The 17899-nt window shown below is 51.1% G+C and overlaps 1 protein-coding gene across 3 annotated transcripts in view; it reads left to right on the forward strand.

Annotated features, from left to right (window-relative positions):
• The first annotated feature begins 4985 nt into the window (after window positions 1-4985).
• Window positions 4986-17899, forward strand: part of Shank3 (SH3 and multiple ankyrin repeat domains 3) — a 59700-nt gene continuing 46786 nt past the window's right edge. For 2 of the 3 annotated variants that reach the window (XM_021217050.2, XM_029531118.1), the window contains exons 1-9: window positions 4986-5153; window positions 5449-5652; window positions 6644-6715; window positions 8576-8684; window positions 8759-8910; window positions 8995-9162; window positions 9251-9367; window positions 9720-9797; window positions 10780-10846. In XM_021217050.2, coding sequence (XP_021072709.1) covers window positions 5091-5153; window positions 5449-5652; window positions 6644-6715; window positions 8576-8684; window positions 8759-8910; window positions 8995-9162; window positions 9251-9367; window positions 9720-9797; window positions 10780-10846 — 1030 coding nt within the window. In that variant the 5' untranslated portion in view covers window positions 4986-5090. The remainder of the gene's footprint in view (window positions 5154-5448; window positions 5653-6643; window positions 6716-8575; window positions 8685-8758; window positions 8911-8994; window positions 9163-9250; window positions 9368-9719; window positions 9798-10779; window positions 10847-17899) is intronic. The other variant, XM_029531116.1, reaches the window with a different exon arrangement.

Here is a 17899-nt window from a genome sequence, read left to right on the forward strand (position 1 = left end):
TCTGACTCCCTCTTCTGGAGTGTCTGAAGACAGCTACAGTGTACTTACATACAATAAATAAATAAATATTTAAAAAAATAATTAAAAAAAAGAAATGATCATTATACACACATAAATATATATATACACACATATATAGATATATTGATAATAGATATATAGATACAAATGCTCACACTGGTTTTCATTTTTAATGCTTAAAAACATGTATTACATATATTAAACCTTTAAAAAAAGATTTCAAACGATTTTATGAGTAGGAGTTTTGTGCTTGAACTTTATGTATTTGCATTGAATACATGCAATGCTTCCTGAGGCCAGAAGGGGGCATCCGAGCCACTGGAACTGGAGTTACAAATCCTTGTGAGCCATCCTGTTGGTGTTGGGAACTAGACTGGGTCCTGTAGATCCTCGTAATCACCGAGCCATCTTTTCACCCTTTGTTTGCTTGCTCTGTTTTTGTTTTTGGAGACAAGGATGGTCTGTGTAGCCCTGGCTGTCCTGGAACTCACTTTGTAGACCAGGCTAGTCTTGAACTCAGAGATCCACCTGTGCACCACCAGGCCTGGCTTGCTTGTTTTTGTTTTTGTTTTTGTTTTTGTTTTTTTGAGATGTAATTTCATTATGTAGTCCAGCCTGTCCTAGAATGTCCTAGATTTTCCTCCTTCAGCTTCAAGATACAAGGAAGATCTTCACAAACTGCACAAATACCAGTATTGTCCAGACCATCATTCCTGGGTCATAATGCAGGTAGAAATCATTAATAGCTTGTCCACAAACATATAGTCTTCATTTGAAAATGTAAATAAGCATATTCTTGTAACCCCTGACCAAAAATATATAACAGAAAACTAAAAAATGAAATAAAAATATTACATATCAACAAGTATAACTCAAACGATGAGTGGAGATTACCCATGCTGAATGTTTGTGAAGAGCTTAGAAAAGAAAAATAAGTAACACAGGAAATGAATCAGATAACTATCTAGCTCAGTGAGTTTAGCCAAAACTAAAAAGCAATGTAGAGAAAAACAAAATAGCATAAAAAAAAAAAAAGAGCCGAGCAAACCCAACAAGCTCGGAGGCTGACGGAGTGATGGAGGCTGACGGACTGATGGCCGTGAGTTTGAGGAGGCCTGGGATACATCGCAAGATTCTCGCTCAAACATCAAAGAGCAAAAAGCTGAATCTTAAGAGATTCTTATTCCTAGAGAAAAATCAGACTCAAAATGAGATGGACTATGAATATACCTTTAGATACAACATAATCAGGAGTAATAAATACACACATGCACACACACACACAGACACAGTGGGGATCTAGACAGCTTTATAGTCAATCAATTTAGCACTCAGAATTTCACCTACTCCACAGCGAGGGGGTTGGAGCCGAAGTGAAGTTCGGTGTAATCTTCTAGAGGATGGTTTAATCTCCGGCTTACTTAGACAGCCAACAAGCTGAGCTGCACTGTGTACCAGGGCTTGGACACAGCAGAACCGGAGAGGCTAATAAGACCCATCTCTACAGGGGGCCCACCTTCTGGCAGGGAAAGACAGATACTAAGCAACCACAAAAAGGCATCACAGTGCCTTGAAAGACAATGGCAGCCTTACAAAAAGAGAAACCAAATCGGCACAGAAGAGAGCCATCAGCAAAGAAGCACGGGGTGAGGTGGGTTCACAAAGGGAGAGATGCAGCCTGGGAGAGGAAAGGCATCTTGGAGATGGCCTGGGTGAGCTGAGGAACAGGAGGGAGAAGGATGCTTGCAGGAATGATGGATGGAAGGCGGGAAGGGATACCCATGGATGTGGGAGAGAGGCAAATTATGGAGCAAACAGAGGAGCCTACAGGGCCAAGCAAGGTCAACCAGAGGGCCAGTGGGTACCGATGGAAGTATGAATCACAGGCCAGAGTAAACTTAGGGTGTGGACATGCTGAGCATGGAGACTGTCACTGGAGATTTGGGTGTCTCCAGGGGAGGCTTAAGTAGTGGACCCTTGGCAGTGGCCCAGAAGGCAGCTGCAGGAGTAGAGGGCTGAGAACTGGCTCGGGCCAGGCCATTGTGTATTTGCTCTTAATCCCATCCACATGCCCCGCACTGTTCTGAATGCACCAGTCACAAATCTTTCTCCATCCTCCAAGTCTTTTGAAGCTGTGTAACCAAAAGTGCACCAGGAGGTGGGGAAGAAGTGTGTGGATAGCCAAAATAAGATCTTTCCAGAATTTTGGCCCTGGTGTTTGAAGATAGGGCCAAGGCAGTGTCGTGTCACCTTCCCTGGGAGATGGGGTCTGATGGGCCTGAGGGAGGACAGCTGGGGCTGCTCAAGAGGCTTGGGAGAGGTAAGGAGGAACCTGAAGTTATCCTCAACAAAATAATCACTAAAACACCTCTAACCCATTAATCTGCTCTCCAGGAACCCATTGGGAAAACACCCATGTGTAAGTGTTTCTGGGCATTGTTACTGTTGCTGTTCAGCAGGGAGCAGGCTGGGGTACTGTGAGATTCACTAAGCCCGCAGGCCAGGCATTGTGCAGGCCACAGGCTCGATGTCACCCTGGGAGTGTGAAGGGTAGTTGAGGCCAGAGATGGGGTCAGTCTGCAGGCAGCTGGTTTTAAAAAAAAAAAAAAAAGTGATACTTTTCCCCCAAAAGCTTGGCAACAAAGACCAAACATAATTAGATTCACTCAGCAAGGGAGTTGTCAGGGGGAGGCTTAGGGGCTCCCATGAGGTCCAGTTTGGGATAGTGAGCCTGAAAGGGTAAGACCCAGGGCTCTGGGTCCATTCAGGTCAAGGACATGTTTACAGAGTGCCCAAGGCTGGCCAGCTGCCTGATTGAGGACATAGGATTCCTCCATTCCTGTCTCATCACTGGTGAACTCTAGCCATCATTTTCCACCAGCAGGCAGCTAGCTTTAGGGGAAAGGGAGGCTGGAAATAAAAGATGGGTGGAGATTTTGATGGGAGGGATTGGGTTTAGCCAGAGGGAGTTGGGGCAGGGGTCAAGGCGGAGAGGAAAGAGGCAAGGGAGGAAGATGTTAGAGACTCCAGGGTCAGGAAGCAGAATTTCCTCTCTGGGTTGGAACACAGGAAACCCAGCCCCGAGCTTCCCCAGGTGCTTCCTGGAGATAAGGGAGACTCTCCTCTCCTGCTCCTCTGACATCCTGCCCTAACCCCTAGGGTACCCTAAGTTGCACCACTCGGGCACACCTTGGGAGGGGCTTGGAGGTCAGAGCCTACTGGGGCTTCACTTCCCCAAGCACGGAGGGGTCCACCCAGGCTTGAGGGTAGCAGGGAACAGTCGCACAGAAGCGCTGGAGACTCAGCTCTGCCAGGTAAGCGGGTTTTTAAAGGGAGGTTCTTTAGGGAGAAGGCTCTTCCTCAAGGGGTAGTGATGTGGGAATGAGCCAGGTGGTCCATGGAGGACAATGCTGTGTGGTTGCGATTGGTCAGAGAGCCCTATATGGAGTCATGAAACATTTTGGGAAGGTGGTGGATCCGTGGGGGGAGTGCGGGCTGTTCTGGGGGGGCAGTCTAAGCCAAACACTGTTCTGTGTGGGGTGAGGGCATTTCTGAGGTGACCCAGGTGGTCAGGGGGTGGGATCTGGGGAGGCTCTATCGTGTATAGGACCAGGGTAGTCCAGGGTTATTCCTGGGATGCGCAGGAATAGCCAGTTTTGTGGGCGATCCAGGGTTGCTCACGGAGAGGGTAGGAGAGGCTGTGGCTGAGGGGATGTTTTCTGCCACTGGCAGAGTTCCCGGCCAGGCTGCTCCGCAAAAGCTGTCCAGTTTGTGCCGCCACCGATGAGTGGCTCTCTGGGGCCTTTAGGGGGTGAGGTGTAAGTCTAGGTATGCGGTAGAGTGCAGTGGAAGGCAGTAGACCCTACTGAGTCAATTCATCCATTCAGGGGCTACACCTTTCTGGGCCTTGGGAGCTGGGCCCCCGTGCGTTGGGCACTTCCGAGGCAGCGCCGGGCTAAGGCTGGCACGCCACGCGGGCGGCGCCTGAGTTGGTTCACTCGCAGCGCTCCCCTCCCCGCCTACTCGTCACCCCCTCCCGCGTTGCCACGACAACGTGTGAAACTAAAATTCAGTTCCCCGTCGCAGGTGGAGACTAGTGGCGCCCCCTCCCCTAAGCCTTTCCTCGTAGGTCGCGCCCCCAGCCTGCTGTCGCTAAGGTGACGGGGAGGGGGCGACCAGCTGCAGGGTTGAGCTACCCAAGGTGCGGGAGGCCACAGAGTCCGGACAGACTCCCTAAACTCGGTTGCGGTGGGGGCCGAGAGGAACACCCTGGGCGCGGTTAGAAGGGTTGGTTTGGGGGGCGCTCCCGTGGACTGCAGCTCCGCCCTGCTCACGCCTGGGGTCTGCTTCCCTCCGACTCCCACCCAGCACCGTGCTCAGGTGACCCCATCACCTCCTTGGGGTCTGGAGTGGGGTCTGCAGGCTGGGGAGATTTCCACCCCGGGACACCAATTTTCCTGCTTGTCTCTCCCTTTCAGTCGGCCTGTGGGTCCTCTTGCCCCGACGCGTCCCCCACCCAGCTTCAGAACCCTCCGTCACCCCAGTACGGTGGTCTGCGACGCTCGCCTGCAGCGGAAGCGCGGCGTGCCATCCCCCCGCTGTGTCAGCCACTCCCCCTCGACAGCCAACCCCCCTCCTCGGCGCGGGCCCCCGGCCCCCGCCCTCTGCACCACACGCCCACGCCGCCCCGACCCCGCGGGGGACCCCAGTTTCCCGGCCCCGGGCTTCCCATCCCCGCCTCCGGCGCGGCCCCCTCCCCGCCTCCGCTCCGCTCCGGGCTCGGGCCCCCTCCCCCCGCCGCCCCCGCCCCCGGGGAAGGCAGGCGCCGCTCGAAGCCGGGGCCGATGCAGCTAAACCGTGCCGCCGTCGCCGCCGCCGCTGCGCCTGCGGAGCCCCCGGAGCCGCTGTCCCCCGCGCTGGCCCCGGCCCCGGCCCCCCCCGGCCCCCTCCCGCGTAGCGCGGTCAGCGGGGCTCCGGCGGGGGGTCAGGGGGGGCCAGGGCGCCGCGCGGAGTCCCCGTGCGCTCCTCTCTCCGCCGGGAACAGTCCGGGCCCGGGCGCTAGCACCGGGATGGACGGCCCCGGGGCCAGCGCCGTGGTCGTGCGCGTCGGCATCCCGGACCTGCAACAAACGGTGAGCCTTCGCGATCTTGCCGTACCCCTGTGTGGCCCGCTAGCGGTGACCCCCGCCGGGCGCGCCCTGCGCCAGGACCCCCGGCCGTGGCCACTCGCCCCTCCCCCGCCGCCTCCGCGGGACCCTCCCCATCGCCGGGGCGGGGCCCTGGAAGCCCAGCCCCGGGGCGGGGCCTCGGCCTCTGCGCGGTGGCGCGGGGTCCCTGCTCTCGCTCCCCAAGTAGCCCTCCAAAGCGGGGCCCGGGGCGCGGTGCCCTGCGCCCGCAGGTCCGGGCTCACGACTCGCTCCGCTGCAGAAGTGCCTGCGTCTGGACCCAACCGCGCCCGTGTGGGCCGCCAAGCAGCGTGTGCTCTGCGCCCTCAATCATAGCCTTCAGGACGCGCTCAACTACGGGCTATTCCAGCCTCCTTCCCGGGGTCGCGCCGGCAAGTTCCTGGATGAAGAGCGGCTCCTACAGGACTACCCGCCTAACCTGGACACGCCCCTGCCCTATCTGGAGGTGCTGGGCCGACCGGGGTGGGGGTGCAATGGAGCGCTCAGGGTGTGATCTTTGAGCTCCGTGGCTGGAGCAGTGGAAGGGCAGGCCGGGAGGAGTTGGCGACAGGCGCGGGGGGGTGGGTGTGGGTTGTGTGCAGCCTGAGCAGTGTGCTGAGAGACCGAGGTGGGTACATCCCGAGTGCAGTGGGCAGGGTGAAGTGCGAGCTGCCTGTGTGGTAAGTGGTGTGCTGCAGCTTAAGCATGGAGAACAGTGTGCGCGCGCCGTGTGTAGAGCGCTTGCAGCGAGCAATCTGGACAGCACACAATGAGCACATGCATGCGGGCACACGCACTCGGGGCGTGTGTGGTGCGAGCGGTTTGAGCACTGGAGAGAGAAGCGTGAGAAAGAGTGAGTGCGTTAGGGGTCATGTGGTGTGAACTTGTGTGCACCTTTGCCTTTCGCCTCTCACTGCCAAGTCTTCTGAGGTTAGCCCAAAATATTAACACCATTTGTGACATATAAAGGTGATTGAGTGCCATTCTATAGTCTCAATAGGAAGGTCGAGTCGAGTGTGTGTGTGTGTGTGTGTGTGTGTGTGTGTGTATACCAAGGTCAAAGTTGGTCTGACCCTCATGGGTAGTAGCACCAGGAATTGGGTTATTTCTACTTGGAGTCAGGTGTCTAGGAAGAGAAGCTTAGTTTCAGATCTTGGGAGAGCAGTAGAGCTTTCCAGATCCCAGCGGTGGAAATGAAGCCGACTTGGGCTGTAGGCCTGCCAGGCCATGAGTTGGCCAAGTACTTCTCTGGATTGCCCATCGTTTCTGGGTAGTAGGTGGTCAGTCGCTGTCACTTCATGTCTGTCCACTCTGTACGTGTGTCTGGGGCTTGCATGGCTGTGCGGGAGTGACACTGTGGGCGGGAAGGAGGCGGAGCAGCCTGAGGTGGTGGCCATCTCTTGCTCACATGGCCCTGTGGGGTTGTCTTCTCCCCACCTTTCCCTTTATCTGAGCAGTTCCGATACAAGCGGAGAGTTTATGCCCAGAACCTCATAGATGACAAGCAGTTTGCGAAGTTGCACACAAAGGTAAGGGGGCAGTCCCTGGAGGGGACTCCCCATGGCTACTGACTGTCCCCATGCTGGCTTGACCCAGCCTGTTCTCCCTGAAGTGGATTTCAAGACCTGAGTGGGAGCTGGGCATGCTGGGTGGGCACAGGTTCCATGCCCATGGCGGGTCCAGTGATAGGCTGCAGCTTTAATCAGATATTGGCTGGTGTAGGGGTGAGAGCCTTGATAGAAGCTTGGGGGCTGGGGGGGGGGCAGGGCAGGGAAACCACTAAGCATCCAGGGTGTTGGCTCTGAGAGAGCAAGAGGTTCTCTAGTATAAGGAAGACACAATTAGGTGTCTCATGCATTCTCTTCCGGGAGGGATTTGCTACACATTTTACAGGTGAGGCAGAGGGGTTGTGTCACCTGCTGTGACTTCCAGGTGAGGCTGGCTCAGATCTGTCTGAGTAGGTAGGCCCTGTGGCCTGGGGTACACTTACCTGTACAGTGTCTTTGCTTCTGGGATCGACTCCCTGTAAGGCCTGTCTCTATTTGCTTTTTCTGTTTTTTGAGGGGGGGGTACTAAACCCCTCCTCTGGGTGTCCAGGGGGAAAGGTGGGTGTCGTAGCCCCTTTCCAAATCCCCCTAGCTCTGTGGACCAATGGGAATTTGTTCACGTGATACTTCCTTGATGGGCTCTAGAGTTTAGGGTAAGGTCTTTGTGACCCCATCTGTGGTCCTAGATCCTTAGGCTTACGTGAAAGACTTTTCTGCTGCCCCAGGACGGGTGACAGTCAGTGGCCACGGCTCTATGCTGGGCGGAGACCATGTCAGAGAGGTCTCTGTCTCTCCCTCCACCGGCCCTCCTGTGACCCCACCACCCTGGGTTCTCCAGCTCTCTTCTCAGGCGTCCATAAGACATGAGAGCCACTTGCTTTTCAGGAAGTCATTTGGTTTTAGGATGGACCTGAACTTCTAACTGCAGCCCTGTCCCCTGGCTTACCTGGGGTCCAGCTGTCCCTAGCTCTCTCTATTACCTTGGGGCTAGCTGAGGTTTCCCTAGAGGATTTGCATAGCTTCTTCTAGGGTTTGAGCCCCCTGGCCCATGATGCTGGTCCACGAGGCACCCTTTTCTATCTATGGTATATACTGCTTGTGGATGCCTGGACTAGGACCCCTTGCCCTGTGTGGCTGGCATCTGTGCCACCAGACAAGGCCAGTGAAGCTTTGCTGGGTGAAGGACTGGAAGGCAAAGTCATGTCATAGGTGTGTCAAGGGTCTACCATGGGATGTAGGAGGAGCTGGTAAGATGGGGCGGAGGCACGGGACTGGAGTTGTTAGGATTTGACACCTGTCAGGACAGCCTCAGTTCTTTTAGGCTGAGGGAAGGGACTCAGTTGGTCTGTGACCGGCGCGACCAGGCTGCCGTGAGAGTGGCCAGGCTCAGGCTGACACTGCTGAGGGTCTGCATGGAAGGAATTTGAAAGTACATGGAAGCCGGGCGTGGTGGTGCACGCCTTTAATCCCAGGACTCGGGAGGCAGAGGCAGGTGGATTTCTGAGTTCGAGGCCAGCCTGGTCTACAAAGTGAGTTCTAGGACAGCCAGGGCTACACAGAGAAACCCTGTCTCGAAAAACAAAACAAAACAGACAAACAAACAAAAAACCAACCAACCAAACAAACAAAAAAGAAAGTACATGGGTCCAGCCAAGCTGGAATGAGACTTGAGGTAAGAATATGGGGTTGGGGGGATGAGCAAGATGGGTGACAGGTTAGACATAGTGGGGATAGGGACAGCATATGCCTTATGGGTGGTCTGGAGCCTGCTGGAGGAAGGGGGGTGATGCTAGGATGATCCTGCCTTTGGCACCCAGCTGACTGGGATGGCTCACGTTCTAGGCAAACCTGAAGAAGTTCATGGACTATGTCCAGCTACACAGCACAGACAAGGTGGCCCGCCTGCTGGACAAGGGGCTGGACCCCAATTTCCATGACCCTGACTCAGGAGGTGAGGAGAAGAACAGGGAGGGGCTGTATTTTTGACCGGCTAGGATCCTAACCTTCATTTATGTCCAATCCCAGAATGCCCTCTGAGCCTGGCGGCGCAGTTGGACAACGCCACCGACCTCCTGAAGGTTCTTCGCAACGGCGGTGCTCATCTGGACTTCCGGACCCGAGATGGGCTGACGGCCGTCCACTGTGCTACCCGCCAGCGGAACGCAGGGGCTCTGACGGTCAGTGAGGGCAGGACCCTGGTTTGGAGGGACTCAATGCAGAATGCTGGGATGGGCATGGATTCTGAGGTGCCTTACCCTCAGACCCTGCTGGACCTGGGGGCTTCGCCCGACTACAAGGACAGCCGCGGCCTGACGCCCCTGTACCATAGTGCCCTAGGGGGCGGGGATGCCCTCTGCTGTGAGCTGCTTCTCCATGATCACGCACAGCTGGGGATCACTGATGAGAATGGTTGGCAAGAGATCCATCAGGTGAGCAGGGGACCTAGGCTGGGGTCCAGGCTGTATGCAGGTGACCCCGACCTCCGCCTGGGATGCTTCACGCTTCTCTTCTCCTCAGGCCTGTCGCTTTGGACACGTGCAGCACCTGGAGCACCTGTTGTTCTATGGGGCCAACATGGGTGCTCAGAATGCCTCGGGGAACACAGCCCTGCACATCTGTGCCCTCTACAACCAGGTACGCCTTGAGTTTTACCCCTCTGTGGGCTCGCTTACGTTTTCTGTACGTGGTAAAGTGTGACTCTGTGTGTGGATTGGATGTGCCTGCACCTAGGTAACGGTACATCCCAGCTTGTGTGACACTCCATGTGTAGGTTCTGTGCCTGGTCTGGTTACTGGGTGGTCCACTTAAAACACATGTTCTCTGAACACGCACATAATGTGGCAACATAATTCTACCTAGCTTAGGTATGCACCGACGAGTTTGTATGTGTGAGTGATTCTTGCCCCCTGTACACCATGTGTGTGTCCCGCCATGGCTTAGCCCTCCCTTTCCGCTGCTCGGTGTGATTGTTGCTGCCTCCCAACAGGAGAGCTGCGCGCGCGTCCTGCTTTTCCGTGGTGCCAACAAGGACGTCCGCAATTACAACAGCCAGACAGCCTTTCAGGTACAGGATGAGCCAGGGTAGGGCAGGGGTGTGTGTGAGTGGGGTTGCTTATGAATCCCTATTGCCACTTGACTTTGAACCTTGACTCTTCTTCAGAGGGCAAAAAGGGAATGCTCACTCAGTCTCAGGACTGCCAAGGAAGATGGTGTTGTGTGAGTGGGCTAGTGTGGTACCCAGAATTTGAGGGAGGGCTTGGTGTGGTGGTTCCTCCTGCCATGGAAAAACATCCCATGACTCCAGAACTCCGGGAAAGAGCCAACTGGAGAGGGCAGAAAGACAGGTGTGGTGGGCCTGACTCCCAAGAAACAGGCAAGGGTTCGGGGAACAAGGCTGAGATGGGTGTGGTCTCTACTACACCTAACTTGACCCAGGTTATAGTTCTGAGCGGTTTGTCTGCCAGGTTGGTTGGCACTGGCTAACCAGGTAGTGATCATCTCTATGGCCTGGAGTTTTGCAGGAGTTGAAGGTGTCGTGGGGATTCATGAACCTTGAAAGCAGCAGGGAAGGGAGTGTCTATTATTCTTAGTTGGAGCAGAGGCCCCCTGAGGATGTCAGAAAGGCAAGCTGCTATGGCTGTGTCTGGGAGTGCGAGGCAGGGGATGAAGGTTTGAGCACACCCAGAAGTAGATGCATCCGGGCCTATTAGCTGTCCAGATTTGGGGGCCTCTGGAAGAATGAGGGCTGTGACTGAGATAGGAAATGTGGCTGCATATAGGGACAGATTAAACATTCTACCAGTGTGAGCAGATCTGTTCGTGTCCCAGAAGCACCCCAGGACTTAGGCGGATAACAGTAGTGGGCCAACCCTAGTTACTGGCATCCTTGTCTCTCTTGTCTTTAAGAAGTGATGTCCCAGTAGGCAATGCTGCTGTGACTTGAGAGTGGCTTTAGGAGGATCCCAGTGGGAGCAGCTGGGGTGGGGTCTAATCTGGGCTGCTGAGCCTCCCTCCTTGACCTCTGGGTCTTCCCCTCTCTCTCCCAGGTGGCCATTATTGCAGGGAACTTTGAGCTTGCGGAGGTAATCAAGACCCACAAAGACTCGGATGTTGGTGAGTTCTGCCCCACTCAGCTCCTTCCTCGATGTGCTGTGCTTGTCATAGGCAGTGGTGGTGTAACAGGACCCCAACATGTCAAGGCCGTTGTCACCAAGTGATCTCTGCTGACACAGAGAATGAGATGAAAAAGGACCTGTGTGGACTGAACAGAATTCTCGGTCAGGGCCTGGAGCAGGTCTGGGCTCTAGGCTGGAACAGCCTTGGGCCCAGCAGTTAGGTCAGGGCTTGTGCTTCCCATTAGGCGCTAGGAAGGTTCCTCTGGGACCATGGGGTGGTAGATCTCACTCCAGCCTGGAACACGACTGGTTTAGCTTCCTATGGCTTTCTATGTGACCAGATCTCATGAACATACCCAAAGAGAAAAAAAAAAAAAAAAATCAGGCAGGGGTGAGGATGAAGACTGATGTGGGGATAGGCTTGTGGCTGGCGACTTGGCCAGCAGGTTTGAGCTCCCAGGAGGCAGTGCTTAAAACAGACTTGGCATATGGGGAAGTCCTAGCAGGACAGCCAAAAGATTCAAGTATAGCTTTAGCTCCAAGACAGGGAGGCAGAAGGGTCAGCCTATGTTTCTGTGTATATGCGTATATGTGAGGTGGGGAATGTGTGTTTCTGTGTCTGTGTGTGTGACAGACAAGAGAGAGAGAGAGAGAGAGAGAGAGAGAGAGAGAGAGAGAGAGAGAGAGAGAGAGATTGTGAGAGAGATTGTGAGAGAGATTGTGAGAGAGATTGATTGTGAGTGCTTCTGGAGGCAGGGTACTGTGGGCCCCTCCTCCAGTAAAGAAAGGGTTGCTGTCTAGGTTCAGCAAGCTCTCTAGCCATAGGGATCTCTTAATGTTCTGGTAGGCTTTTCTGCCTGGGACTCTTTCTGGAACACAAAGCCCCAGGCTTCCCTTTCTTCTGTGAGAATTACTTGAAGTGTCCCCATTTTTTTTTTTTTTTTTTTTTGCTTTCAGTGACATTGTGCAGCAAAAGGCTGGGGCTGGCATCAAGCTTAGAACATTCCTCCGTTCTCTGTCAGTCTAGCCTGGAGGTTCATTTTTGGATGGGGTTAAGATTAAGGTCAGTTTCATGTTTAGGGCTCTTCCTTGAGCCGCTCTCTGCTAATAAGGCTTGGTTACGAGCCCCTTGAGCCTTGCGAGGTGGGGCCATAATGATGGCTGTACTGAGCGTGGGTGGCTTCCCCAAGAGAGCTGAGTGACTTCCCGATCCATGGTACAAAGCTGGGTCCAGGTTCATGCAGAAAGAGCGGGGCATAGTTTTTGGGTCGATATAGGGGCAAGAGAGGGGTGCAGCTTGATTGGGGGTGAAAGTCTTAGAGACAGTGTTTTCGGGGACCACCCTGCTTGTGGGTACTTGGGAGTCTTGTTTCACCTGACTGTCTAATCATGAGAGAACTGTTAACAGCTGCAGCACTTCACCACGGCATAGGTGAAATAGAGTGTCTTAGAGTCATCACGTTTTCGTTCACCTTGGTAGCCTGTTTGTAACTGGGTCTTCAAGGTGATGAGGAGCTTGTATGGTCTCAAGCATGAGGGGTAGAAATATTTCTCTACCCCCGATCCTAGGATTCTGGGGGTCACCAGCTGGAGCTCACCGTCCATTTTATCCAAGTGTGCTGGCTCAGTTGGGTTTGGGCACATCATCACTGAGTAGAGTGGGCATGTGTGTCGTCTGGTCCTGATGTAGGCATCTGTTGCTCCCATTGCTTTACACCATCACAGTTTTGATGTTACAGCCTCATCCTTGTTAGGTTTCTGTTGTGGTGGTAAAATCACCTTGATCAGAAAGCAACTTGGGAAGAAAAGGGTTTGTTTCAGCTTACAGCCCATCATGAAGGGGAGGCAGGGTAGGAACCGAAGGCAGGAACCTGGAGGCAGAAGCTGAGGCAGAGGCCATGGAGGGATGCTGCTTCCTGGCTTGCTCCTCATGGCTTGCTCAGCCTGCTTTCTTATATAGTCCTGAACTACCTGCCCAGGGGTGGCACCACCCATAGTGGGCTGGGCTCTTCCACATCAATCAATCAATCAATAAATCAATTGTCAGTCATCATCATCATCATAATCACCCCCGTTATCGCCCCAACTTGCCTATAGGTCAGTCTGATGGGGGTGTTTTCTCACCTGAAGTTTCTTCTTCCTAGATGACCCTGGCTTGTATAAAGTTGTCAAAAACAAAAACCTAGGCAGTATATAACCAGTTGACAATGTGTAGAACCATTTACTTTGAACTTTCTTATTTCAGTTTATCTTCCCAATATCCTTTTGTGAAGTTGATTATTGGGCCTCTTTGCAGAGAAGGAAACCAAATTTCCAGAGGGTTCGTGACAAAACCCATCCTTAGACGTGGGGACTCGGGTCTGTCATCTGCACATCTGCCCACTGCCATCTGCACATATTCACTCCAAGGACATTTCTTAAGTGACAGTTGTGAGTTCCTAGGTCTCACTCTGGTCTTTGGGCAGAGGCTCACACAGGGAGACGGGACATGTCCTGTGTCTTGGCAGGATTACTTCTCTTTAGGGACCAACAGACCTTGGGCAGGACTCTGTCCTGCCAGTGGCTTCCTCTGCTTCCTGCCTCTGTCGCTGGGCTATCCTCCTCCAGTCAAGCACCTGTACACACGAAAATACTCTGTGCTTATATGTTCTCATGCACAGTCTATCTCATTTTTGGTCAGTGCCTTGGGAAACGCGCCTCGTGTGGTGATGTCACCTGGACAGCTTGTTCAGGGTAGGTTCTGAGTCTGGGCCTGGATGGAACCCGAGTTTCTACACTGGTCATCAGCTCAAAGTGAAGCTTATTCTGCTGGTCCTGCCTCTACTTTTTATAGACAAAGCTAGCAGGTAGTGATGCAGGCCCATAGCGTAGTTTTAGTTTTTAAGTGAAGTGAAATGTTCCTTACCTAAAACTGATGACTCTTACTGGCAATCCAGGGCATCTCTCACATTTACAACCTTGTATGCCAGTTTTGTTGATCCCCAAATATTTTCATTGCTCCAAAGAATATCTCAGATATGTTATGTAATTATTCTGTGTTACCCTCTTCTGCTAGACCTGTCAGCTGAGAACATAATTTCTCTTTGCATTTAGCTGTTATTGTTGTTTCATATTAATGAGACTATGATACTACTGTGTTTGGCTTTTTTTCTTCTTTCTTTCTCCCTCCCACCCCGAGACAGGGTTTCTCTGTGTAGCCCTGGCTGTCCTGGAACTCATTCTATAGACCAGGCTGGCCTTGAACTCAGAAATCCGCCTGCTTCTGCCTCCCAAGTGCTGGGATTAAAGGCGTGTGCCACCACTGCCTGGTGGCTTCTTTTACTCTTTGTCTTTTTGAGCTTCGTCTGCCTTGTAAGGTCATGTCACTTTATTCTACCTTAAGGGTAAAAACATTCTACTGTCTTATGCATGGTATTTGGCTTATCCATTTATCTGTGGGTGGATATACAGATTGTTTCTATGTTAAAACATATTTTGTGTGTGTGTTCTCACATGCACAAGCCTGCTTGTCTGTATGTGCATCACATGCATAAGACATATTCCCTTGGGGGCCAGAAGAGGGTATCTGATTTCCTGGAACTAGAGATACAACTGGTTGTGAGCCACCCAATTGGGTACTGGCAACCAAACCTATGTCCCGTTACACGAGGATCATCCACTCTTTTTAATTTTTATTTTATTTATATGAGTACACTGTGGCTGTCCTCAGACAGCCCAGAAGAGGGCATCGGTTGTGAGCCACCATGTGGGTGCTGAGAATTGAACTCAGGACTTCTAGAAGAGCCATCAGTGTTCTTAACCTTTGAGCCATCTTTCCAGGCCCCTTTTGTTTTCTTTGAGACAGGGTTTCTCTGTGCAGTCCTGGCTGTCCTAGAACTAGCTCTGTAAACCAAGCTGGCCTCAAACTCAGAGATCCGCCTACCTTTGTCTCCTGAGTGGGACACCACCGCTCGGCTGAGCGGCATACCCTTTGAACAGCTGGGCCATCTCTCTAGCTGGTTCCTATTTGTTAATATATGAATATTGCTATCACCATCACAAACATGTTTGTATGTGTATTCATATGAATACTTGTTTACACTTCTTCTGGGTTTATCCTGAGGAGAGGAATTACTAGGTGACATGACATTTCTTAGATTTTTGAGGAACTTCCAAACTGTTTCCCACCAAATTTCTATCAGCCGTGTGTGAGTTTTCTATCTTTTTTTTTTTTTGTTTTGTTTTGTTTTGTTTTTCGAGACAGGGTTTCTCTGTATAGCTCTGGCTGTCCTGGAACTCACTTTGTAGACCAGGCTGGCCTCAAACTAAGAAATCCACCTGCCTCTGCCTCCCAAGTACTGGGATTAAAGGCGTGCGCCACCACGCCCGGCTGTTTTTAACTTTTTAACTTCTTTACATTCTTCCTGAAGCCTGTCTGGTGCTTTTTTTTTTCTTTTAAATTGTAGTTATTCTGTTGGTTATGGTGCAATATTTCATTGTGGTTTGTGGCCTCCTAATGACCAGTGATATTAAGCTTATTTACAAGAGTCTGTTGTTCATTTGTGTGTCTTTGGAGAAAAGTGGAGGACTTTTCTAACTTAAAAAACATTTTACTTATTGTTGGATTATAAGAATTCTTTATTTGGGCCGGGCGTGGTGGCGCATGCCTTTAATCCCAGCACTCGGGAGGCAGAGGCAGGCGGATTTCTGAGTTCGAGGCCAGCCTGGTCTACAGAGTGAGTTCCAGGTCAGCCAGGGCTATACAGAGAAACCCTGTCTCGAAAAACCAAAAAAAAAAAAAAAAAAAAAAAAAAAAAAAAAAAAAAAAAGAATTCTTTATTTATTTTGAATATACAAAGAATAGAGGGCCAGCAAGATGACTTAGTGGTTAAAGGAGCTTGCTGCCAAGCCTGGCAACTAGATCAATCCCTGGGAAACCCACATGGTGGAAGGACTTTCACATGTGGGCCACGGAGCATGCATGTGCATATATATATATATATATATATATATATATATATATGTAACAAATTTAAAAATGTATTGTATATATGTTTTGTTTTTTGTTTTTTGTTTTTTTGAGATAGGGTTTCACTATATAGCCCAGGCTGGTGTTAAACTTGGTATGTAGCCCAGGCTGGGGCTTGACAGTTTTTCTACCTTAGCTTCTGAGAATAGGGACTGCAGGAAACAGCTCCGTAGACTGCTTTGTTTCTTGCCCAGATTCATTTTGACTTCTGGTCTCAGGTGATCTTCCTGCCTCAGTCTCTCGAGTAGTAAGGACCACAGGCACTTGTCTTCGCAGACACAAAAACCTGTTTGTTTTTGTTTTTTAATTGCTCATGCTTTTGATGTGGCGAAGAACCCATTGCTGAATGAAAAACATAAGCATTCTTAAGTTATTTTTTCAAATATTTATTTTACTTTATATGTATGTGTATTTTGTCTGCATGCACATATGTGTGCATCACAGGCATGTTTGGTCTGATGGATCCCCTGTAACTGGAGTTACAGTTGTGAGCTGCAATGTGGGTGCTGAGAATTGAACCTGGGTCTTCTAGAGGAGTAGCTAGTGCTCTAAACCATTGAGCCACAAGGAATTTTGAGTATTCTGCAGTTCATAAGTGGAGGTCGTACTCTATGGAGGAGCAAAAGGTCATATATTTGTAGAGACAAGAAAAGAAAAACATTTTTTTTTTTTTTTGTTAGTTGGTGGTCTGATGGGTGTGGCCTCTGGTTTCAGATGATGGTTCACTGTTGCCCTGGCTTGTTCAGTAGGAATTTAGAGTGGCCAGAGCCACTCTTACTAATGGCATTGCAATTAGATGGTTTTGTAAAATTTATTATTAGCTTTTGAGGCAGGGTCTCACTGTGGCTGGCCAGGAATTCACTACATAGACCAGGCTGGCCTCAAACTCACAGGGAGACCCAAGTGCTGGGTTTAAAGACATGTTCCACCCTATGCCTGGCACTTAGAACAAGTTATCCACTTTGACCAGAACTTGGAGCTTAATTGGAACCATGTGTCATGGGTAAGATGTCTTTGACTCCAGTCATACTGTTAAGATGTTGAAGTTTTTTTTTTTTTAGTTTTTTTTTTTATTATTATTAAATCTCATTTCTGGTGTGAGCACACTGTGGATGGCCTTGGAGACACTTTTGAGACCCTAGCAAGAATGTAGACCGCTGAAGAATGAGACGAACATTAGGCAGATGCCCAGGAATAGAGTATGTCCTTAGCTGAAGATTCGACCAACCAAAACACACACACACACACACACACACACACACACACACACACACACACACACACTTTTGTTTTTTTGAGACAGGGTCTCTCTGTACATCCTGAAACTCACTGTGCACTATGTAGACTAACCTGGCCTCCAGTTTACAGAGACCCGCCTGCCTCTGCTTTCAAGTGCTGAGATTAAAGGTGTGTGCCACCATGTCTGGCTCAGGATAATATTTCTATAGGATAAAAACCTAGCAGAGGCAAATTGTTAGAAAAAACAAAATCAGTTGGAGTCCAGAAGGGAGTTAGCCAAGATTTCTGGAGTTGAGCTCAAAGCATGTTTCCTGGCTCGAATCTTGAGTGCCCGTATTTCTGGCACCACGGAGATGACTGGCCTCCCCTGGTGGCCAGCACTCGGGGAGTAGGGTTATCCTCTGGAATTGCATCAATGGGTCTCTCTCCAGCTTCGGAGTTTCAGGAACAGAGCAGGTCCTGTTCTTAGTGATTCTAAGTTGGAAATGTGGGGGGAAAAATTCAAATGGAGGGAAATGGAAAATCACTATCCAGTTAGGTCTATAGGTAATAAATAGTAGTAATAGCATTCCAAAACAGTTAGCAGGCCCATAGTCTCAGAACAGTGTACTGTAGTTTTTCTCTGAAGCATAATTTTCTTCTCTGTAGCCACATCATTCTCTTGAACCTTAGCCTATTTATACAAATTTAGTAGAAAAGGCTTAGAGCATAGTTAAATTGGTAGGTAGGGGCCCAGCTGTGCAGAGCTCTGGGTTGTATCACCAAGACTGAATAAGGCAGTCACAGTAGAGCACACCTATAATC

The sequence above is a fragment of the Mus pahari genome, chromosome 17 (assembly GCF_900095145.1).
Source record: "Mus pahari chromosome 17, PAHARI_EIJ_v1.1, whole genome shotgun sequence".
Taxonomy (NCBI): domain Eukaryota; kingdom Metazoa; phylum Chordata; class Mammalia; order Rodentia; family Muridae; genus Mus; species Mus pahari.